Source organism: Spermophilus citellus, assembly GCF_964194105.1.
Source record: "Spermophilus citellus genome assembly, chromosome: 10".
Lineage (NCBI taxonomy): Eukaryota > Metazoa > Chordata > Mammalia > Rodentia > Sciuridae > Spermophilus > Spermophilus citellus.
In genome coordinates, this window is record NC_138197.1 from 60,920,436 (window position 1) to 60,945,538 (window position 25,103).

The 25,103-nt window shown below is 35.8% G+C and overlaps 1 protein-coding gene across 5 annotated transcripts in view; it reads left to right on the forward strand.

Annotated features, from left to right (window-relative positions):
- The window catches only part of LRRK2 (leucine rich repeat kinase 2), a 136,462-nt gene that overhangs the window by 86,216 nt on the left and 25,143 nt on the right, over positions 1-25,103 (forward strand). For all 5 annotated transcript variants that reach the window (XR_014024010.1, XR_014024011.1, XR_014024012.1 and 2 more), the window contains 7 exons: positions 4,622-4,776; positions 5,768-5,914; positions 6,349-6,540; positions 7,283-7,429; positions 13,284-13,384; positions 19,692-19,882; positions 24,731-24,891. Coding sequence is in view for 1 of the 5 variants with exons in the window: in XM_081309432.1 (XP_081165558.1) it covers positions 4,622-4,776; positions 5,768-5,914; positions 6,349-6,540; positions 7,283-7,429; positions 13,284-13,384; positions 19,692-19,882; positions 24,731-24,891 (1,094 nt within the window). In the remaining 4 variants the exon portion in view is untranslated. The remainder of the gene's footprint in view (positions 1-4,621; positions 4,777-5,767; positions 5,915-6,348; positions 6,541-7,282; positions 7,430-13,283; positions 13,385-19,691; positions 19,883-24,730; positions 24,892-25,103) is intronic.

Here is a 25,103-nt window from a genome sequence, read left to right on the forward strand (position 1 = left end):
GATCAAATGGTTCTTATCTTTAAGTCTATTGATGTGGTGAATAACATTTATTGATTTCCGTATATTGAACCATCCTTGCATCCCAGGGATGAATCCTACTTGATCATGGTGCACAATTTTTTTGATGTGTTTTTGTATTCGATTCGCCAGAATTTTATTGAGGATTTTTGCATCTAGGTTCATTAGAGATATTGGTCTGTAGTTTTCTTTCTTTGAGGTGTCTTTGTCTGGTTTCGGAATCAGGGTGATGTTGGCCTCATAGAATGAATTTGGAAGAGCTCCCTCTTTTTCTATTTCCTGAAATAACTTGAAAATTATTGGTATTAATTCTTCTTTAAAGATTTTGTAAAACTCCGCTGTATACCTATCCGGTCCTGGGCTTTTCTTGGTTGGTAGTCTTTTGAAGGCTTCTTCAATTTCCTCCATTGATATTGGTCTGTTCAAATTGTGTGTATCCTCCTGACTCAGTCTGGGCAAATCATATGACTTAAGAAATTTATCGATGTCTTCACTATCTTCTATTTTATTGGAATATAGGTTTTCAAAATAATTTCTAATTGTCTTCTGTATTTCTGTAGCATCTGTTGTGATATTGCCTTTTTCATCCCGTATGTTAGTAATTTGAGTTCTCTCTCTTCTTCTCTTTGTTAGCATGGCTAAAGTTCTGTCGATCTTATTTATTTTTTCGAAGAACCAACTTTTAGTTTTGTTAATTTTTTCAATAATTTCTTTTGTTTCAATTTCATTGATTTCTGCTCTGATTTTAATTATTTCTTGCCTTCTGCTACATTTGCTGTTGTTTTGCTCTTCCTTTTCTAGGGCTTTGAGATGAAGTGTGAGCTCATTTATTTGTTGTTTTTTTTCTTTTTTTGAGGAATGACCACCAGGCGATGAATTTTCCTCTTAAAACTGCTTTCATTGTGTCCCATGGATTCCGATATGTTGTGTCTGTATTTTCATTTATCTCTAAGAATTTTTTGATTTCCTCCTTTATGTCTTCTGTAACCCATTGATCATTCAGTAACATATTGTTCATTTTTACATGTGATGTAGGATTTTTCCTTCCTTCTTTTATTGTTGATTTCCAGTTTCATTCCATTATGATCCGATAAAATGCATGGTATTATCTCCACCCCTTTATATTTACTGAGGGTTGCCCTATGGCATAATATATGGTCTATTTTTGAGAAGGATCCATGTGCTTCTGAGAAAAAAGTATATCCACTTTATGATGGTTGATATATTCTATATATGTCAGTTAAGTCTAGGTTATTGATTGTGATATTGAGTTGTATAGTTTCTTTATTCAACTTTTGTTTGGAGGATCTGTCCAATGGTGAGAGAGGTGTGTTGAAGTCACCCATAATTATTGTGTTGTGGTCTACTTGATTCTTGAACTTGAGGAGAATTTGTTTTATGAATGTCCCAGCACCATTATTTGGTGCATAAATATTGATAATTGTTATGTCTTGTGAATGGTTCCTTTTAACAGTATATAATGTCCTTCTTTATCCCTTTTGATTAACTTAGTCTTGAAGTCGATTTTATTTGATATGACGATGGCCACCCCTGCTTGCTTACGAGGACCGTGTGCATGGTATATTTTTTCCTAACCTTTCACCTTCAGCCTGTGTATATCTTTTCCAATCAGATGTATCTCCTGGAGGCAGCATATTGTTGGATTTGTTTTTTTAATCCATGATACCAGCCTATGTCGCTTTATTGGAGAGTTTAAGCCATTAACATTCAGAGTTACTATTGATATATGGTTTGTACTTCCATCCATGTTTGATTATTTATCCTTTTTTTTAAAAAAAATTTAGTTTGTTTCTCCATGATTATCTTTCCCCTCGCCCTCTGTCTTTACCGAGGCACTTCCCACTGATGGTTTTGGTTATTGTTTTTCATTTCTTCCTAGTGTAGTGTTTTGCTCAAAATGCTTTGGAATGCTGGTTTTCTGGCTGCAAATTCTTTTAACTTTTGTTTATTATGAAAGATTTTTATTTCGTTGTCATACCTGAAGCTTAACTTTGCTGGATACAGAATTCTTGGTTGGCATCCATTGTCTTTCAGTGTTTGAAATACATTGTTCCATGACCTTCTTGATTTCAGTGTCTGTGATGAAAAATCCATTATTAACCTTATTGGTTTACCCCTGAATGTTATCTGTCTCCTTTCTCTTGTAGCTTTTAATATTTTCTCTTTGTTCTGTATATTGGACATCTTCATAACAATGTGTCTTGGCGTTGGTCTACTGTGATTTTGTGTGCTTGGTGTCCTGTATGCATCTTCAATTTGTATATCTGTTTCCTTTTTTATTTCTGGAAAGTTTTCTGTAATTATTTCATTCAGCAGGTTACTCATTCCCTTGGTTTGAATCTCTGTACCTTCTTCTATCCCGATGACTCGTAAGTTTGTTTTTTTTATGTTATCCCATAACTCTTGGTTGTTTTTCTCGTGATTTTTTACCAGCCTTTCTGAGTTGGCTAGACTCTTTTTAAGATGATATATTTTGTCTTCATTATCTGACGTTCTGGTTTCTACTTGCTCCACTCTGTTAGTGATACTCTCAATTGAGTTTTTAATTTGGTTTATCGTTTCCTTCATTTCTAGAATTATTGTTTGATTATTTTTTATAATCTCTATCTCCTGATAAAGATGCTTAACTTCTTCTTTTATCTGTTTATGTAACTCATTCTCAATGTGTTCTTTCGCTGCTTGAATTTGCTGTCTTGTATCCTCTTTAAGGTTCCATTCCATCTGTCTAAGGTGTTCCTTGAGTTCTTTATATGACCGTTTTTCTGATGACTCTAGGTCCTCCTGAATATTTAGGCTGTCCTGCATTGTTTGTACTCCTTTTCTTCCTTGCTTTTTGAAGCTGCTCATGTTACTTCTTATTCTGTTTGACTGATGAGTTACTGTTTACTCCTATAAATTTATTTGATGCTTGGGAGGAAAGGTATTAGAAGGGAAGGGAAGAAGTCACTAAAGAGAATGAGAGTAAGCAGGTAGAATTCAAGGAAGGGGGGATAAGATAATTGAAAAAGAAATGAAAAGACAAAAGAAGAAAAAAATAGGAAATAAAAAAGAAAACAAATTAAAAAAATAATAAAAAAATTAAAATTAAAATTAGAAGAAAAAAAATTCAAAAAAAATTGTAAAAAAAACTTAAAAAAACAAGAAAGAAAAATGAAAATGAAAGAAAAACCCAAATCAAAAAAAAGAGAAAAGAAAAAAAAACTAATAAATGCTGTCTTAGAGTTTGATTAACTTGTCTTCCAGTAGGTGGCGCTGTGCCCACCAGGCCAAGTTTCTCCTGTCAATACGCGGGAACCAATCACTGTGCAGCAGCTCCTCCCAGACTGGGCGAGTCTCCAATCCTGAGTGCCTAGGGCCTCCTCTTGTGTCTAGTCACTTCCCACTTTTCATCTAGCCAGGCCCCTCTCACGGGTGCCACTCACCACAACACTGGCTACACGTCAGGTCTGCTGCTCCCGGGAGCCCTGTTTTCATGAACGACTGGGCACACTCTTCCAGTTTGCCATTCCCTCACACCCTAAGTTTGTAGAGCTCGGGGCTGAGAATCCTCAGCGAATTTTACTTGCCCTCCGGTAGCCACGCCCCCGGTAGCTGGTGCAAGAGACCTCAGCTGTCAGCCCTGGTGGGAGCGGTAGTTCCGCGCCGCGGGTCCCGCAGCACCTCTGATTCCCTCGGGCTGGCTATTGCGCTCACGGGAGAGCTGGGAGAGGCCCTTACGGGAGAGCTGGGAGGGGCCCTTAAGGTTTCCCCGATGTGTGGAGAGGGAAGGCTAGGGAATTACACACCTGTATCCGCAGGTTTCAATGAAGTTATCTCCTCCGCCGCAGTCTGATCTATTGTTTTAATTGTAATGGTGATTTTGTTGTATAATAGATGTACTAAATTTCTTTTTACTCCTTTTGTAAACTTCCTACATAAATACAGCACATATTTTTAATGGAAACATTGTATCTGACACTAAATATATAGTGACTTATTTTACATATATAATAGTTATTTGGCTCATCACTGCTTAAATTATTTAAGAAAGGAAAATAGTGGGCATTGTGTGTGTGTATGTGTCTTTACATGACAAAAAGAGTTATTATATTAGAGAAGTTCTGGGGAGATTGTGAGTCTTCAACAGATTTTATAGCATCTCAATGGAGACCTAAATTCTAGCACTGTATTGTGGAAATCTTTCTTATTGTTCTGTAAGCAACTGGGAAATATTATCCAGAAATATGATGTTAAAGTGAAAATTATTCTGATTGATGGATGACAGTTCTAAGTATAGATATATACTTTCTTCCTAGGACTTATGCTTTTTCAAGTTATATATAATCTTAATATTTGTCTATGTATAACTAATTATAATAATTTATTACTGTACATAGTATTATTGAGAAAATCATACATTTATTTCATCTGAGCAATGATCATTGAATTTTTGACATAGGAAGAGCATATTGCAAAAGAATATTATAAGTAAGGTGCAGTTTCTTGGAACAGTTATCTTCACTGACTTTGAGTAGTAAAGTACCTTACCCAATATGGTTGTGTATTTTCTAAATGTATAATGATGTTGTACTTTTCTCTTTAGTTTGTCGGACCACAGACCTGTGATAGAACTTCCCCATTGTGAGAACTCAGAAATTATCATTCGACTGTATGAAATGCCTTATTTTCCAATGGGATTTTGGTCAAGATTAATCAATCGATTACTTGAAATTTCACCTTACATGCTTTCAGGAAGAGGTATGTACTTAAAGAAAACTTAATATTTCGACAAATTAAGGAGAAAAATACTGTCCTTTCCCCAGAGTTTACTTGTTTGGAAGGCAACTGAATTCAGAAATAAGCTCAGAAAACTCCAAAGAGGTCATTATATATAAACACATATAAACTCATGGAATTTTTCTGGAAGAAAAGTCCTCAGGTCCTTACTGAAGCCTATTTTCATGTTAGACACATTTCCAACAACTAAATTAATTTCTTTCTTTCCATGCCACAGCAAACAAGAAGCTATAATTTTAAAAAGTGGGATTAATAGGAGTCTTAGGTTTAAATACACAAGTGTGTGTATTCACACACATACACACAAAACATACAGATGAAGAAACAGTAACAAAAAGAAGGGATCATTGCATAGGAGGGTAGTTTAACTTGACAACTGTATCAGGTACTGACCATTCAGGATACAGATTGTCACATCTCCATTCTGCTGCATAATCTCTGAGGAATTTACAAAAAAGAACAACAATGGGTGTTTATAATGATTATTTAAAAAAATTATAATAAAAATTTCTTAATACTCCAAGGGGAGAAATATAATTTTTTTCTGGTCCAAAGACAGACTTATAAATCTTATATTGCTTGGAATTAACATATAGCTAGTTCCTAAATGGCCTTAATAGAGTATGAAAATAAACTTTTCAAAAGTTATCACAACTTATTTGTGACTCTCGTTCTTCATATATATTATGTCAAACTTATTACCAGCATGTACCTGAAATGTGTCTTAAGAACTCTAAAGGACATTTGATTTATTTTATTGCAAAATTAAGAATAAAATATTTAATACAAAATTTAATGAATATGTTGAGGACTCATTAACAACCAAACATTTTCTTTAAATAAATATATCTGTATTCCTGTTACCTGAGGTGTGGGCCGTAGCTTTTCTTTTTAACTTACCAAGTAGTTAATAATTAATAAATATATTTGGATCCTCTTCACTTTCCTGCAGAGCGAGCACTTCGCCCAAACAGAATGTACTGGAGACAAGGCATCTATTTGAATTGGTCTCCTGAAGCTTACTGTTTGGTAGGATCTGAAGTCGTAGACAATCACCTAGAGAGCTTCTTAAAAATTACAGTTCCTTCTTGTAGAAAAGGTAAGCAAATTAATTTGAAACTTTGAGTTGTACCCTCATAGAAATCTAAACTTTAAAGGGGAGGAGGAGAAGGGGAAGTACGGGGACTGAATTAGAACAAATATATCCATGCTTTTATAATCATGTCAAAATGAATCCTGTTGTTATTTATAACTAAAAAGAACCAATAAAAATGAAAAAGTTGTATCATAAGCAAAATCAAACACAAACAGTCCTTTCCAGAACTAGAGCGTGATGATATGCACCTGAAACCCAAGCTACTTGGGTGGATGAGGCTGGAGGAATTCAAGACCCAACTGGGCAGTGTAGTGAGACCCTGACTTAAAAAACACTCAAACCAAATCAGAACAACAACTTTCCAACAACTTTCAAAACAACAACTTGCCTAGCTTCACAGCAGTATGGGTTGATGAGCTCTTATATGAATTCTGCAGGCTGTATTCTTCTGGGCCAAGTTGTGGACCACATCGATTCTCTCATGGAGGAATGGTTTCCTGGGTTGCTGGAGATTGATATTTGTGGTGAAGGAGAAACTCTGTTGAAGAAATGGGCATTATACAGTTTTAATGATGGTGAAGAACATCAGAAAATCTTACTTGATGACTTGATGAAGAAAGCAGAAGAAGGTACGGTGGTGTACCCTCATACAACTTACAGGTGTTTAAAAGTGAAGTGACTTTTTTATGTAAAAATTATCTTTATCTATAGGGATCAGTTGAAAGATAGTATATTCAATTAAATATATTTTAATATATTTATATTAAATAGTATATTTAGTAGTGGCAATTCAGAAAAATTTATTTTTAGCAATAAAATTTTGTGTTCTCTATTTTGAAAATGTTGTTTTGAGAGTTTGAATGCTTGCTTTTGGAATTATGTAACCTCATCTGTGAAACAAAAGTACTGACAAATCTATCTCATAGAATTGTTAAAAAGAGTACAATACATGGACATAACTTACCAACATTTTGCCATATGATAGTTGCTTCATAGATGTGGCAAAAATATCTCTAGTTTTAAAAAAAATCTCTATTTTTATTTTATAAATTATTTTATAAAATATTTATTTTATAAAATATCTCTATTTTCATTTTAAATAATTTCCAAATCAGAAGTCATGGAGGCTAAGGCAGTTCTGAATTCTGTTACCTAATGAATGAATTTTTGAAATTCTAAATAGGTTTATATTAAATAAATTTTCAGATTTTATTTTTCAATTTCTCAATTTTTCTAAAAAAATCTAGGATGATAAGAAAAACTGAGGGAGGGATAAAAAGGATAGAAAATAAGTAATGTTTTTTGCAAAAACAAATTTCTGTTTCTTTAAATGTTCTTTTTTTAAAAAAAAAACTTTTACATAATTCTCAGGAGACCTCCTAGTAAATCCAGATCAACCAAGGCTTACTATTCCAATATCTCAGATTGCACCTGATTTGATTCTTGCTGACCTGCCTAGAAATATTATGTTGAATAATGATGAGTTGGAATTTGAGCAAGCTCCGGAGTTTCTCTTAGGTAAACTACTTTCATTATTTTGAGAATAAAAATTAAGATGCAGTTTCCTCCTTACAATTTAGAAAATGTCCACATATCATAATTTTACTGTTATAGATTTTTAGTAACGTCATACATTCCATGTAATGTTTTTCATTTGGAATGATATATTTTAATGTAATATCACGTTACAGTTCTAGAATTTTCTTTGTGCATACTAATGTAGACTAGGATCCAAAAGAAGATGGGAGTATCATGGAAGCACAAATGGAAGTAAGATGAGGAGGTTTTCAGTTAAGTGAAGTAGCCCTTTCTTATTTTCCTTTAGTTCAATTTCCAGTTCCAAAGGTCAGGGGGAGCATAAGTGAAGTAAAAATACCTCTGTGTAGTCATAGCAGCAGTTTTATTACTCATACATACTGATGGTTATTGGTGACAGTCCTGCTTCCCCACATGTTGAAGTTTGAACATTAGAGAAGCACGCCGAGGCAAGCAAATAATATAAGCAGGGTTTATTTTAAAAGGGGTAACATAGACTTTTTCCATGAGGGAGAAGGGGCCATAGCTGGTATCCTGGTATCCCAAGAAAGAGGTGTTCTTTCCTTTTTATCTGTCATAGGCTTCCTTTGTTCTCCTGCCTTTACTCCCTTATCTTTCTTTTTCCTGCTAGTCCCAGGAATGCTCAGTGGGATGGTCAAAAGGTGGGAAGCTGGTGGGCTGAAGCAGGAAGGGCAGGATGGAGCAGACAAGGACCTTTTAACAACCTTATAGCTCCCTGTAGGGAGGAGAAATTCCTGGGTCAGGTTACCTTGGTAACAGGTTGAAGCAGAGGCAGGTTCTGGATAAGATCCCTCAGGGGACAGTCTCCAACTTCCCAGACTCACTCAAAATTGGCCTGCTAGATCAACCTGACTCAATTTACCTATCTACACTGACTGCCTGTCTAATTCTGGCTTCCATATTCAAGATTTCTCTCTCTCTCTCTTTTTTTGTATGCTGAAAAATCACATGTACTGGTCGGTACCACGAATTCAATCAGTGATTTTCGACAGGGTCTGATGAAAATCACTGGATTTGTGTAGCTCATTGAAAGAATGAAAGAAGGTGAAATCACAGTAATTGTATTCTCACTTTCATTTCTAACCTATCAGTGTACATAGGTTTTGAGACCTAAAAGATGTTTTTAAACATACTCCATAAAAGAGGTTGAATGCATTCATGTAATATAACTACTTTTTGAAAGATACGGTCAGCTTATGATATTTCATATCACATCATTTTGTAGAATAATTCTATGGTCTCATGTCTCCTTTAGAATAAAAATTAGCGTTCTTATAATACTGCTAATGCCCTCACTGTCTCAGCTGTGTGCTAATCTCCTTTTCAGATATTTTAAAATTTACTTTTAAATTAATAAGTACAAATTATGTATATATACATATATACATATATGTGTTTGTGTATATAAAAATACATATATGGTTGATGAGTAAAAATTATATGCATAAATATTTACACACATATATAGAATATGTTCATGGTGTTTTGTTATATATATTGAAGTAGTCAAATCAAGCCATTTAAAATATGCATCACCTTAGATATTTATAATTTTTAAAAGAACACCTAAAAGTTATTCTTTTAGTAGTTTTCAAGCATAGAATATATTATTATTAACTGTAGGGTAATATACTCAAATTCTAAATGTTTCTCAATATCATTGGAAAGACAATCATTGGGTTGACTTAATGCAAAGCATGTGAAAATAGTAACTATGTTGTATTTGTTGTAAGTGCATACATTTACTTTTAATTAAATTATCATGGAAAGGTTGTCTGAAATCTGTTAGGACACAATATTATTAGCAAAAATTTTACAAAATGTAGGACATGACTTATAAAGCAAAATAAACTCCTTTAAACCTTTGTTGTTCATATGGATTGGGAAGTTCAGAATGAATTTAAATGCCTTGGAACTCTGGAAGTGAATGTATTAGTGACTGTGGGTTAATACAAAATGCCTAGTGGTCAAGGCCAAATGCTGCATCTTAACCAACATCAGACGGTAGACATCAGACGGTAGAGTCCAGGGAAACAGGCAGATACCAGACACTCCTTTCTCTGAAGGAGTCCCAAGTCATTGAGCAGGGCTCCCTTATGTATTTGTTTGTCCTGCATTGGTATATGTATCAGATTAATGGACAAATTTTGAGCATTTCACATAGAAACATCATTCACATAGGTACTTTGAAGCACCTGTTTTATGTTATTTTAATTGCACAGATAGAAACTTGTCTATGTGATTATTCTCCCTTCTCTAACCCCGTTCCCTAAAAACCTATCCAGTCCGTGTTTCTTTATAAAAAACAGGCCAGATCAAGATTTCTCAGTCTTTGCCCCATTGTTATTTTGGACTGGATAATTCTTTTTCCTTGAGGTCTGCCTCATGTCTTGTAGGATTGTGTTTGTCACGAGGGGGCAAAATTGTGACATATGCAGTCGAGGGGAGAAATAAAGAATGTCCACTCGCTTCTGCCCCTTTCAATGTTTTATTCACTCAAATTACTCATACAATTTCACTCTATAGGTTCTTAATCAAGAAAACGACAATTCTTAATGCTGGGCACTGCAATAGACATAATTAATTCATAGCAAACAATCCTAGATTAATTAATTCACAGCAAACAATACTAGATTAATTCTAAGCACTGCAAAACACACTTAATCATGACAGGCTAATGACAAACATTCCCTCTGCATGCTAAATTCAAGAGTTAGATCAAAAGTCTTAAGCCTTAGGCTTTATGTCCAGCAGATGTACACTCACTTAGACTTCAGTGATTAGGTCCAGAACCAAGGCAGGCTTTTTCTGGCGTGGAGTGAACAACCGGTTGAGGAGAGAGTTGAATGAAGGGAGAACTTGGGGCTCTCACCAATGTCCAGACGAGGTGGTAGAGTTTGAGAGTGGTGAGGATCATGCAGAGGATCAGGAACAATGACAAGTGATGGGATATCAGTCCTCATCAGGCTCTCCAGCTCAATTTGCATCCTTGTTTTGGCTGGCTGAATCCCTGTTCATTTGCTCTATTATTTATACTAAATTTTGGGGTTTTTTGACCCCCCTTTCAATCCTTATCAGCTACCACCGGATTTCTCAATGACATCATTGACCCTGGGGTCAGAAATATCTGGTCTGGTGGTCTCTATCCTGATCTTCTCGCCTTTCCCTCTTATCAGGCGAGGAGAGCCTGCCAGGGGCTTCACTCTGTTTATCAGGGTGAGAGGAAGTAACTTGTTTGAGGCGGTACTGGAGGGCTCTGTGGGTGTTGCCTGGTGAAACTGCAGGTTTCAAACTAGGTTTTAAGATGGAGTTGCCTAGGCTCAGGCCTAATGGCCATCCTCACAAGGATGTTTAACAGTATCCCTGTGCTCTGCCATTAGGTTAGATGTCTGTGTTATCTACCCCAACCTCTCCAGGTACGACAATCACAGTGTCTCTAGACCTTGCCAGAGGTAGGGGCTAGGATTGTGTACCCCAGATCTAAAATTTTTTTCTTCTAAAAACATTTACATTTAGAGACTTTCAGTGTATTTGCGCTAGAATAATTAATCCCCACACAGTTGTTGGTTGTAATGGGCAGGAATGAATTCCAGATTCTGTTAATGTTTTGCTTCTCAGATAGTACTATTATGCAGCGACTAATAGGATACACCTTTGTAGACATGAATGGACGTTTTCAAAATATATTTAAAAATACAGTTGTGTATGGGTCTGAAGATTTACAAGGTTCACTTCCTCTTTGAGGGACTATTTTTGTAGAGAACCACAATACATTGGTACTTTGATGATGTGATTGAGGTGAGAAAAATTTTCTTGCTTCCAATTTTCTTTCCTACCTAGATGTCACAAATACACAACAATAATCCTTAACCCTAGTTTTGTTTTTAGCCACCTTAAGGACATGACAGTCCATATTCCTTACTGATATTTCAATGACCCTCAATAGAGAAGAGCTTTTACAAAATTAGAAATCTCTACTCCCAACTGAAATTTCGATATATCTCCTTACCATGCATTTCTTCTGTCTGCAACATTAAATATTTTCTGTATTGTTAACAGCTGTCCAGATTGAGGAAAACCAAATCTGCATGCATTATTATTTAAGTTTCTATCTCTTCTACCCATCCCCTCCCCTTCCCTTCCTTCGCCCCTTTTCTCTTTTTGCTTTTCTGTTTACCCAGTCCTATTTCTGATTCCCACTCTTAAATGTTCCTATAGGCTTAATTTCCCTCACAGCTCTTTCAGTATTAACAATATCAACCAATGCTTTAAAAGTCCATTATTATTGAGTCCTGGAGGAATGGGGTAGGAGGATACCAAGAATGATAAGATGCATGTAGTACCTTTAACATGTTTGTGATCTATTAGAAATACATGATATACCCACACAAGTCATTTATTATTAACTAACATTACTTCTAAGCATAAAATAATGCATGATTATATATGCTTATTATAGAGATTGAGGAAATATACAAATAGGTAGAAGGGTCCCATGAATGCCTTATTTTACCATTTGAAATACAAGTTTTACATTATTAGATTTCCTTATAGATTTTTCTGTTAATTCACTTATATCCATTGAATGACTATGTTTCAAGGCAGTATATGAGAACCATAAATATTGTATGAATAGGATTTACTATATGTTAGCGGAGAGTAATTGTCCACCAGGCTGATCATGTCAGTTCCTCAGGCCTTGGTTTCACAATATTTTAGGGTGTTGTAGGCTTGCTAAATTCCTCAAAGGAGGAGATGATGAAGCAGCAGAACTTGTCAAAGAATGACATAGCAAGGACACTGATTGAAGGTACAAATTATGTTTAGGACATTTCAGCTTTTTCAGTTGGTGTAGAGCAGTTGCTCTCAGGCCTGGTTGCTCATTACTATAATTACAGGGAAATTTAGAGAAAAGGCATCCCAATGACCAGAACCTCCTGAGACTCATTTGATTAGCATCTTTAAGTCTAGACATTAGTACTTTTAAAAAGCTCCTCATATGTACTGTTTGGCGAGAACTAGAAAGAAGAATACTGAACTTGAGCCTAGAGAATGAGACAATGAGAAGAGATAGAAAGGGAATCGAGGGTCGCCCTATGGATATAGGGCAGAACTTAGCCATGATCTAATAGGTGACATGGAATACTTTGGTTCTGAGTAGGAGAGTGATAGAGTTAAAGTGGAATTACAGGGGAATTAGTTTTGCTGGAGCGATGGAATGAGTTAGAGATAGTGAACTCAGGACCCCCTCCCAGTTGAGGCAGAAGGCAGTTAGGCACCATAATGGTGTGATGGGAAAATGCAAAGGAGAGGCCTGTGAATGAGGCTGCAAAGAGGACTCAGTGTTAGCTGTGGGGCTAAATATGGGGCAAAGGCTTCATGAAGAATCTTGAAAGAACTTTCTTTTTAATATGAGATATATGGAATAAAAATGTTTGGATAAAGATAATGAATGTGGTTTTGATGGACTGTGATTGAGGTTTGGAAGAGCATTACAGTGAACATCACCACAAGGTGGGACGTGGAGGATAGGATTTAGGAGGTGGCTCATGGCTGCCAGTAAAACATATAGAAATTCCTCACATTTATGGATAAAGACATATCATTCTGAGGAACATGTACAGAGAGAAGACTGGGGCAGAATCTTTAGGTGTATTTGTGGAGTTAGAAGGAAGAGGAAGCATTAAAGGAGATTCAGTACGACCAGTGGGTTGGATTTTTCTTCAAATATGGAACAGGTATAATTACAATAGATATAATTTCATTTTTCTGTTTGGAAAGATGAAATGCTTTATTTATATTTTCCTTCCAAAAGGTGATGGCAGTTTTGGATCAGTTTATCGAGCAGCCTATGAAGGAGAGGAAGTGGCTGTGAAGATTTTCAATAAACATACATCACTTAGGCTATTAAGACAAGTAAGAAATCCAATAATATTATTATATTAAATCATACATGATTAGTAAGCTGGAACCCTTATTTTTGTGTGAAAATGCAAAATAATGACCACATTGCTCTCAAAAGTTTGAGCTTAATTATGAAATACTACTTTGTCCCTTCTCTCTGGAGTAAAAATTTTGTCTCTTGTTAAAAGACAAAGAATTTTGAAAATTCCTGTTATTTTGATACTTAAGTCGGATGTACAATGTTTTTGGGGAAAACTCACTCTTCCTATTTTGTTTTGGAAACTTGATACTCAAAATATGCACCACATACCAGCAAACAGGCATTCCCCAGAGACTGTTAGAAATACAGAATCTTGGGATCCATAAGGGGCATATTTTAGTCCTTGGTATTCAGCAGTAGTCAGACTTCCAGCTGCTTCTATCTGCTTTTGAACCTGAAGCCTGGCAAACTCCTGTCATCAGGTTCTGTTTTCTGCAGAGTATTTATCTTTCATTTTTCTGGTCCACAGAGATAATTGATTTTTCTTTTTAGTAAGCATGGCATCTGTGTGTCCAGGGGGAAAGGAGTAGTTTAAAGCAAGAGTTCACATTGATAATTTGACTAGAGGTCAGAAATTTTAAACTGAAACTCTAATTGATAAACTTTCACTTTTCTTGATTTATCAACTTTAGAAAGAACCTATTGACTGTTTATTATAAAAAATGGAGAAAACAGCACACTAATCCTGTCTCCCAATTATTCTCCCTGTCCTCATCCCAGATTTTTAAATTAAAATTTGAAATTGGTTTTATTATTTTTCATAAAAGTAACAACTATAACTTGAAATAATTTACAGAACTTTTATTTTTTAGTATACCAGCTCCAGAGCATGTACTGGTTCTATTATGTAAGAGGAGGAAAGTTATTGTTCATCTTTTTTCTATAGTTTGATTCTAAAAGCAAAATAATTAAGTAATTTTTATAGTTTTGTGGGTTTTTTTTTTTTTTTTTTTTTTTTTTGGTACAGGGAATTTAACCCAGAGGGGCTTTACCACTGAGCTACATCCCAGTCCTTTATTTAAATTTAAATTTTTAAAATTTTGAGACAAAGTCTCACTAAGTTTCTGAGGGCCTTGCTAATTTGCTGAGGGTGGCCTGAAGCTGGGAATCCTGTCTCCATCCTGTCTCAGCCTCTTGACCCCCTGGTATTTCAGGCCTGTCCACACCCATCCACAGTTGATTTTTTTTTTTTTTTATTTGCATAGAACCAAAGCATTTCTATTCTTAGACAAGGAAATGTAATCTCTAACTTTTTTTTTTTTTTTTTTTTTTTTTTTTTTTTTTGCTTCAGGTACAGAATATTCCAAATGTTAAAGTAAAATAGATTCTTTATTATTATGTGTTCATCATCAACTGATATAAATAGGACCTTGTTTTAACTTGGGTCATATTTATATCCTAATTTCTCTAAGATGTAGCTTTTTGAGTTTTCTGGAATTTCTATTTTTAAACATATTGAGAAATCTTTTCCATCATTCTTTTGAGTTTCTGTATTCCTAATTGTATACTTTTTATAATGGACTCTATTTTGTTCTTGAGGAAATTCCTAAGTCAGCCTGTGACTTCTTATTCAATAGGAGGGAAGGATTTTCAGGTGCTTGCACAGTGATTAATCTGTAATTTATATTTCTCATCTTCCTTGGTTTTTCCAGTATTTCTTGGACTCCAGGGTCCTCTCTTGATCAAATTGTCTTTACTTCTTGTGAGAGATTATCTTCAAGTAATTCTTTTTTCAAAAAGAGTGTTTTGGAGATATGACAACCATCTTGATTTTGATTTCATATTTGATGGATATGCTATCACACTTAATTTTTGTAAATCTTGGTTTGAAAAGATTTTGTACTCCCTGTTGCTAATAAGTAGTCTGATATCAATCAATAACTTGTTTCCCATATAGGTTACCTTTAATTTGAAAACTAAAATTTTGATCTTTTGGATTTCTCTTGTCCTTGATATTCTAAAACATCAGAAATATGTGTTTGTTCCTGGGTCATTTATTAAAAATATTTATTTTTTAGTTGTAGTTGGACACAATACTTTTGTTTTATTTATTTATTTTTATGTGGTGCTGAGGATAGAACCCATGGCCTCGCGCATGCAAGGTGAGTGCTCTACCACTGAGCCACAACCCCAGCCCTCCTGGGTCATTTGTTTTTTACCTACCTCATTTATGAAAATTCACTTCTATGAATTCTTTGGTATTATTTATTATTTTCCCCCTCATTTATTAATAACTGAATAAGTTTTATTGAGTAACTACTACATACCAGGCTAGACAGCATGACAGTGGACACACAGTGGTAAGTTAAACCAGTCAAATGTCTGCTTTCCAGAGTTTGACCTAGTTATTTGTCATCCATTATTTCTAATCTTTTATCTTGAACTATATATTAGATGATGAGCCCCTGGGTCTCTTAAATTTCTTCTCAAAATTTTATTTATAAGTTGAGTAAATTACTTGACTATCTCTTACAGATTTTTACTTTATTAGAATTGCCTCGCCTATAATTTAGGTTTCTACTAAATTATCTTTTGATAATCATATTTTTAACTTCCAGCAATTCCACCCCCCCCCCACACACTTTGGTGACTCCTTTGGAGACTTTTTTTTTTTTTTAATGAGATAGCTTGAAGAATTTCTCTTAATATCAATTAGATTTTAAATTTTTCTATAACTTGTACTGTTTGCCATTTTCTTCTTTGAGGGCACTTGTTCTACGGGTTCTTCTTGATCTTGTGCTTTCCTATTGTTGGCTTTATAAATTAGGTATTTGTGGGTGATTTTTCATAATATCTAAAAATAAAAGATTGCATTGGTAACTAAAGGTCTATGTTGGTTATTAACTGGAAATTATATTCTTTGCATTTTTGTAGGCCTGTCTGCTCAAGTTACTGTTCCCTGTATAGGAAGACAGACTACGAGCTCTTGTTAACTGGTGGGCTTTGGTCATGGAATGTTCCTTAGGCTACAGGACAAGGATCCTGCAGGCCTGCTGAGGTCACAATAACTGCTAAAGGAAAGATGGTGCTGGATTTGAGCCTCTTTCTTTCTAGCTTAGTGCTAGAGTATTTTCTTAATCTGTTGGGAGAGTTCTAGATACTTCCTGCATTGTCCTATAACTCTTCCAATACTCAAAAGCATGCTATAACAAGTTTCATCAGGTAATCAGATGAATTACCTTTACTTTCCATCTTAAAAAACGAGAATCACAGGGGTGCTCACTATCAGGTTGATTGAACCCAGTTAAATCGGGCCCATTTCCTTCATAATCCCTTCAACCTCTGTGGCATGGTTTTATTCTCACAGGATGATTCTCTCATTGTGTTAAACTGTTCTTGGATTCACTGTTACATATCACAAGCACAGAAGAAAAGAGCTTTCCTCTTTTGAAGTCTTGTATTTCGAAGAAACCCAAAGTGCTACATAGTAGCCCATTAAGTGAAATTTGGCCAAGTTGCTGTCCTTTCTTAAGGAGCACTTAGGTTCAGGGCAGCACTGTGTGCTGATTAGGTGAGGTCTGTGTTCCTGAGCCCCATCACTATGGAAGTGAAGATTGTATTATATAGAATAATCCCACTTTTATTTTCCTCCTAAGGCTACAGAATTGGAGTCAGTTTCCTCTCTAGTCTCTGGATGGCATGAATGAAGGTGGAATTCATCAGCAAACATCAAAGTACTCTAAGGAGGAAAGAAAGGGGAATGCGCAGCCCACAGTGTTCACTCCAGAACTTTTAATTTTGGATGCTGGGAGGATTCATTCCCTTTTTGTCTTGTCTTTTAAAAATATTTTTGGTAACAGTTATTGAACCCAGGGCATCTTTATCAGTGAGCCACATCCCCAGACTCTTTTTAATTTTGAGACAGGGTCTTGCTAGTTATTTAGAACCTCACTAAGTTGCTGAGGCTGGCATCCATTGTGATCCTCTTGCCTTAGCCTCCCAAGCCACTGGGATTATAGGTGTGTGCCACCATACCAATTTATTCCCTTTTTTTCTGAATCTTTCTGATAGTAGGGATGAGGGAGAGAGACCTGGTGAGAGAGGGATAGAATTCAATGCTAGTTCTGTCACTTTTATCAAAAGTCAACTGTATTTGGAATTCATTCATCCCTTTTTTTCCTTGAGTTATTAAAACATTATTTGTAACTCTTGCAAAATTTAAAAATATATAGTTATAATACTTTAGTTATTCTAAATAATGGAAAAAATCTCATGTCTGTGCAAAATATCCTGGAAAATTTTTGAATCTTAGTAATAAAAGTCACAGTCTAGTTCTACAAATATTGTGAAATCTTTTGTATATTAACACTGGTCTGTGAAACGAATCTGGCACAATCCAATCCTTAGGTAATTAGTTAATAAATTGGTTTTTCAGTGTTGGTCATTAGTCTTCAATTTATGTTTCAAATTTTATGGAACATGTTTGGGGAGTCATGAATCAAACACTAAAATGTGCCTATCATATATAGGCAGTTAGGTGAATCAGGAAGTGGTAGAAGAAATAGAAAAAGCAGAGCATGCATAATGTGCTTCTTTGAAAAGGAAAGAAAGAGAAAACCACTTTGGTGTTCAGTGCTGCAATTTGAGGGTCCTTCTACCAGTAGTCATGAGTTGGGGAAGAACTATTATACTCTCACTTCTTTCTCTTCATAATCAGTGAGTTGCTTTCTTAGCACAGAAAATTTGGATCAGGCTTCTCTCTGTGCCTATGAAAGTAGACAAATCTAACTAGACTTGTTCTCATCAGTTTTAACCAGCTGAGCTAAAGGGACATGGGGAAAATGATTTTTATTTACTAAGCAGATATGATTGCAGTTTGAAGTTCTGTGCTTAGAAAATCCCCTCCCAGAGTATTCAGCCTTTCTTCTTTAGCTTGCAGAATTCTCCCCACTTCAGTTTCCTGATGAATGCAGTTGGCACTCTGCGTTTTTGAAACTGGTGGTTAAGAAGCAGAGCTTCTGCAGCAATCACAGTTTCAAGCATGAATCAACGTAAGATCACATAAGTTGTAAATTTCAACTAAATTACAGTTTCAGAATAAAATAGAATATATACAATATCAAGTGCATGTAGAATTAAAAAATGATGCCACCATAAAAGTAACTAGAAAAGGATACATTTCAACTAAATTATAGTTTCAGAGTAAAAAAGATATAAATAATACGGCGAACATGGAATTCAAACACCATGATCTCATTAAGGAGACCGGAAAGTCTCACATGATGTGGTCTAAAGAAACAATTGCATCTGAAGGGAGACCTCTAGTCAAATTGCAGTGATATCTCTGCTTCTCATGGCAGCTGGGGATTGCTTTCCTAAACGTGGACCAAGGCAGGGCACTTGAGGAAGTGCTACTAATTGAGCTAAAATCTGAGCAGCAAGAATCCTAAGCCATGTGAAAAGTGCAGGGATTTCTAGGCAGAGGTGTTGGCAAAGGCAAAGATCCTGTGGCTGGAAGGACATATACTGGGGATTGTTGCTAATGTTTCTGAAGGGTGGTGAATGAAGAGGAGGGAGAAAGGGGCTGGGGGCTGGGAGGGGGGTTGGGGCCAGTTGAAGCCAGTTCATGAGGCAATGGAAGGAAATAGGATTTTAATCTAAGATTAGTGGGAAGTTGTTAGGAGGGGAGATACCATACATATCATATATTTCTGTGAAGTTAGGTGTTATCCTTGTAAAATTTTTGTTTTCTCCTTGTGGCTTCCTTTCTTTTCTTTTTTAATGTGTTTTAATTAGTTATACATGACAGTAGAATGCACTTTAATACATCATACATAAATGGGGTATAACTTCTCATTCTTCTGGTTGTACATCATGCAGAATCCCACCAGTCGTGTCGTCATATATGCACATTGGGTAAAAATGTCCATAAACTTTTATAGTCATTAAATAAGAGATCATAGACAGTTTTTTTTTTTTCTATATGCTAGTTGTAATTGATCAGCAGTGACTGCTGATTGAGTAGTTAAGATTGATGGGACCTGTTGGTATGACCTCATGTGTATAATACCTTCCATTAAGTGTTCTGGTAAGAGAGGAGCAAAAGGTAAACTAAAACTTAAGAATTTAATTCAAACAATAGTTTCAAAACAAGCTGTTTCTTATTAAGAATGATGAAAAAAATATATAAAAGTTCAAAAAAGAGATGAAAAACGTTTGCTATAATCTAAGCACCTAGAGAAAAGCATGGTCCCAGAGCTGATGCACTTCAGGAGGGAAGGAGATATTTGGGTAAGAGCTGATGCTGTGTTACTCATCTCTGATTCTGGGCTTTTGTAGGAGCTGGTAGTGCTTTGCCACCTCCACCACCCCAGCTTGATATCTTTGCTGGCAGCTGGGATTCGTCCTCGGATGTTGGTGATGGAGCTAGCCTCCAAGGGTTCCTTGGATCGCCTACTTCAGCAGGACACAGCCAGCCTCACCAGAACCCTCCAGCACAGAATCGCACTGCATGTGGCTGATGGCTTGAGGTAACTAGATCATGCATGCAGGCATGACACTCACTCAAGCTCTGAGAATAGCACTTCTGGGTAACATCATGTCCCACTAACATTTTGCAAGCAATTTTGATTTGTGTTGTGTTCTGCATGACCATCTCAGAGGCACACCTGGCCTTGTGGCTGGATGCTAGACAGAGGCAGCACAGAAGAATGGAAAAAATCATTGGAAAAAAAGAACTGAGATAAGTCACTGTTCCACACACTTAGTAACTGTGATTTTATCTTTCTGATTCCCACATATTTATTAATAGTCTGTAAACCTTGACTAATACTTAATGCTTAAGCTTATGAGGACTTTTGCAATAACTGAAGACTTTTCAAATTAAACTCTTGGTGTCTTCTCCCTTGGTTACCCATCTCAGACACCCAGTAGTTTTACTTTAATTCCTTCCTTCTCTGCAATCTCACACCAGATCCTGTAAATCTTTTCAGCTCTGCTACTAAAATATATCTTCATGCATTTCCTTCTCACATATACTCACACTCTCACCTGAGCCTAGCTGTTTCCATCTCTCGTTGCCTACCTGGCTCTCTGCTTTCACCTTGGCCCATTAAACAGCCTGCTCTTTGCACAACTGCCAGAGTGGTCTTTTCCTGCTGTTAACCCTCTCCTACCTCACTTCTTGGTTCCTATGCTCAGCCTCCCTGAGGCTTCCTGAATATTCCAGATGCTTTGTTCCTGCTGTTTTTTACAGCTAGGAATGTCTGATTCCCAGATGTGTACTTGGCTAGATGCTCATTTCATTCAGAATTCTCCCCAGAGAGGATGTCTCTAATGATTCTATGTCTCTGGAATATATACCACTTATCGCTACTGGATCTATTTATTTATTTATTTATTTGGTACTAGGGATTGAACCCAGGGGTACAAAAACTGAGCCACATCTCCAGTTTTTTGAATTTTTATTTTGAGACAGGGTCTCACTAAAATGCTTAGGGCCTCACTAAATTGCTGAGGCTGGCTTTGAATTCAAGATCCTTCAGCCTCAGCCTCCTGAGCTGCTGGGATTACAGGCATGTGACACTGTGCCCAATTTTCACTTTTAAAATCTTTGTCATGAGAATCTAAGTGCCATGACAGTGGGTACTTTTAGTCTTGATCACCACTCTATATATCCTGCACCCAGATCAGTGGGACCTCAGAAAGTATGTGTTGGTGGTAGAGAGAGAGGAGAAAAGAGAAAGAAAGGAAAACAGCACCTGGCATGTAGTATCCATTCAGCAGATGCAAATTTTTTTCTCTTCTAAAAGGCTGTGAGTGTGCATTTGGATAGTATCTAGAAATGAAAATGGAATGGATAGTAAGAAAACAATACTCACCCTCAAACAAAATTGAATCAGGAGGATATAACTATTAATGGTTTATAAGAAAAGTAATAAATGTACTAAGTGAGTAGATTTCTCTTCGTGAAAGGGTTCAGAAACTACTGAAATCCATGCTGATTTTAAATTGTATCAGGATGTAGGGATTTGGAATTGGGTTGACATACCTACTTTTGAACACCAGGGGGAACCTTGTGTTAAATTGATCTGAGCGTAATCAGTTTATGCAACAGTATTTCAAAGCTGCTCAGTCACTTTGCTTAAATTAACTAACTCCAGGCCCTTGTTTTCCTCAAATTCTTCCACCTAATCCCCAAAGTGTCCATTTTTAAAATGAAGACTTTCTATTTTTTATTCAACACTGCTGAAAATCCTCATCTCTAAGACAACTTATTCTAGTTCTCTACAGTAGTACTTTAAATAACCAATCCAGCAGTTTCTGATGAAGTAAATGAAATCTCAGCATATTTTCAATACTTTCCTCATTTATTCTTAGCATTATGCCAGGAAAGATTTTTAGATTTTGTGCTATAGGAAGCTGGTAGATTTGAGTAGCAATCAATCTTCTACTAGTACTCAGCATATTTTAAAAACTCAGTATTATGTTATGTTATCACAAATGTATTTAAGCAAAAAGCAATAGTCACATTCCTTTGTATTCTCCTAGACAAGCAGCTGTTTAGAGTAACATACAGGAACTTCCTTCATATTCCGTACCTTCTCTCCTGCAATCTTGCCTTCAACTGTTAGCTTACATCTGTAATTTGGTCCTCTCCTGTGGTCTCCTTGTAATTCTCAGCTATGTATGAAGATTTAGTCACTGCATTTTCCACAATTTCCTCTGTTTTAATATTTTCAAAATTGAATTACTCCCCTGCCTGTTTCTCCCCATCATAAATCTGTGCTTTCTCTTCTACTCCCCATTTGCCAGGATGGGATCCCTGCAGTTGCATCCAAACAAATGTCCTTTCCTCCAAAAGCAAACATTCATTTGTCCACTGGGTTCTTGAAGTTATTTTACATGATCCTTTTCATCAATTTGTTCATTTTTAGCCTCTACTACTCTCTTGAGTCAATATCTCCAGGAAATTACCACAACATTTTTTTCATAATAAAAATCTAATTGTGCTTCAAATTCCCTGGTGTTCCCAGTCACCTGCAAGTGCATCCAAACTCCGTGGGATATACATTAAAACTCTTTATTTGTGCCTCTTGCCTACTTTGGCAGCCCCCCATCTTGCCACTCTCCATATTCTGCAGTATAACCAAGCTGAAGGGGTGAATTTCCACATTTCTTTTCATATTTGTCATCCCTCTCTTTCCACAGATTTGTCTGTCCAGAGAACTCATTAGCCCTTAAGAATTTACTCACAGAACATCTCTTCTATGCAGTTCAACTAACTGCTCCAAGAAGAGTGAGCCTCTCTCACATGTGTTTCTTGTTCTTGCTCCGCTTAGGACATTGGGTTAGGTGCAGAAGAAAGAAAGATCGAGATTAGCTTTAGCTTGAGGTAGCAAACAATCCAGAGGAAGAGTCAACGTTGCTCTATTTACCTCTGTGGTTTTCTCCCTTTCTACTTCCTTAGCATTTGGTGCTCACATGTTGCTGTAACCTTGTTGAGCACCTGTTTCCTCTAGATTGTGGCCGTCTTAAGAGACTGGCACTCAGGGATCCCTACTATGTATTTGTTAAATGAATGAATGCATTCTATTTTTAGAATAATTCTATTCAGGATGAGATAAAGTTGGCCTTAAATTAGGAAGATATGGGTTTCTTAGCAATTCTTATAAAACTCATGATTAAAGAATGACTATTTGAATATAGAACAGTTTATTTTAATAAAATACTTGACAATACTCATTGTCACACAATGCGTCAAGTATGGCTGAATTTTTGTCAGTAAGGTAAGATCTGTACTTATTAAGATTTCAAAAGCTATTTTTCTATGATATTCTATTAAAAGTTATTAAAATTGTGCTTTAAAGATTAAATTCTATAATTGAGCATTCTAACTAACCCAGATAATCTCTTTCTCCACCTGATGTTATTTAAAATTAAACTTAATTATTTTTTTAACCTTTAGGAAGTATTCTGAAAGAGACTGTGTTCTATAAATATACTGAAAGAGGCATGCATTAGGAAGGATTTGGATGCTATTCAATGATGTATGACTTGGCTTTAACATTTTTATTCTTAATCTCCCAGCTTTTCTCTTCAGAACGGCAAGAATAGCTAATGGCCTTTCAATAAGCCCTTAGCAAATTTTTCTTTCAAACCCATTACTTACTGTGAAGGTCAACTTCATTAGTACATTTATCTTATTTATCAGCCAAAAATATGTATACTGAAATGAATAGGCCTAATGTCAAGTGCCATAACTACATCCTGGAAAGGAGAGAATTTGCTGCATTAATTGATGCAGTTAAATGATACATACTTTCTGGGCTATCATGCAATGGAAAGTTCAAGATATCACAGCCTCTCTGCTCCTAATCCTTATAACCACCAATGGGACTAAGTAATGGAGTAAATATTTATTAATATAATTTGAACCCAAACCAAAATCCACAGACAGACAAAGGATTTAAATTTACTTCCATTAAGTTCTTTGAAAAAATGTCTGTCAAGGCAGGTCATGGTATATCTGTGATATCAGTGGTACAGAGAAGGCAGAGTTGGGGAAAACCAGAATTTTGTAGATGTCTAAGGAAAGGTGGTAATAGTTCCATTAGTAGTTGGGGCACTAGAATCTCTTTGACCTGATTGAGATTGAAACTTTATTGTGTTTTATATTAATTATTTTTTTCTTTACCTGAAAAGTATGACTCTAGTGGCTATCATCACAAGGGTCGGTCTCTCATAGAAAAGATTTAACATCCTTCAACATCATCTTCTCCAAGACAATTTCTATCCATTCTAACCCAGTCCAAAAGTCCTTTGTTAACCTTGACTCATAACAGAATCAGTTCACAGTGAATTATGTCTTTAAACAGAGTAAGACATGAATAGGTAGGAAAAATCATTGATTTATTATTATCAAAAAGTAAAACAAAATGCTTTCCAAAAGATTAGGAAATATTTTAGTCAGAAAAAAACAAGAATAACAATGACAAGTGTTATATAAGCTAGAATAAACTTCTGTATAGTTTTAAGAAAATTAAATAGGAGTTACAACAAAGTCCTATTGACTTTTAACATATTTACATTTTAAAAATAGTTAAAATATTTATTTGATCATTGAGAGGATCCAGAATTAATCACTCACTCACCAGGATTGATTTATTTTATTTTATTTTTTTGTCTTTTAAAGCATAACCTTGCTTTGAATATTAGATCTTTATGTTTAGATTTCTTTTTGCAATACCTCTTTCAGGGTCCAACCACAAAATCGTTGACGTTTTGCCTGGTGGTCAGGACATATTCAAGGAAATCATGACAAAAGCTATTATAATGTAAATACACTTTGATAAGATTTCTTGTTCATTTCCTGGCAGATATCTACATTCAGCCATGATCATATACCGTGACTTGAAGCCTCACAATGTACTGCTTTTTACCCTGTATCCCAATGCTGCCATCATTGCGAAGATTGCCGACTATGGGATTGCACAGTACTGCTGTAGAATGGGGATAAAAACATCAGAGGGCACACCAGGTAAGAGAAAGTGGGCTGCGTAATCCTCTCTTTAAGATGGGTAACCAGCGCCCTCAGATGTGAGTGCAGGACAGTCAAAAGAAAACCGGAGCCTATCACACTGTGAAGAGCGAGGTTTAGTGTCTAAAAAATGGTGACAATTCCATTGACATTTTTATCATTGTATTTTGAAGAGTTAAAAATAAAGAGTCAACTGATACAATTTTCAGGGC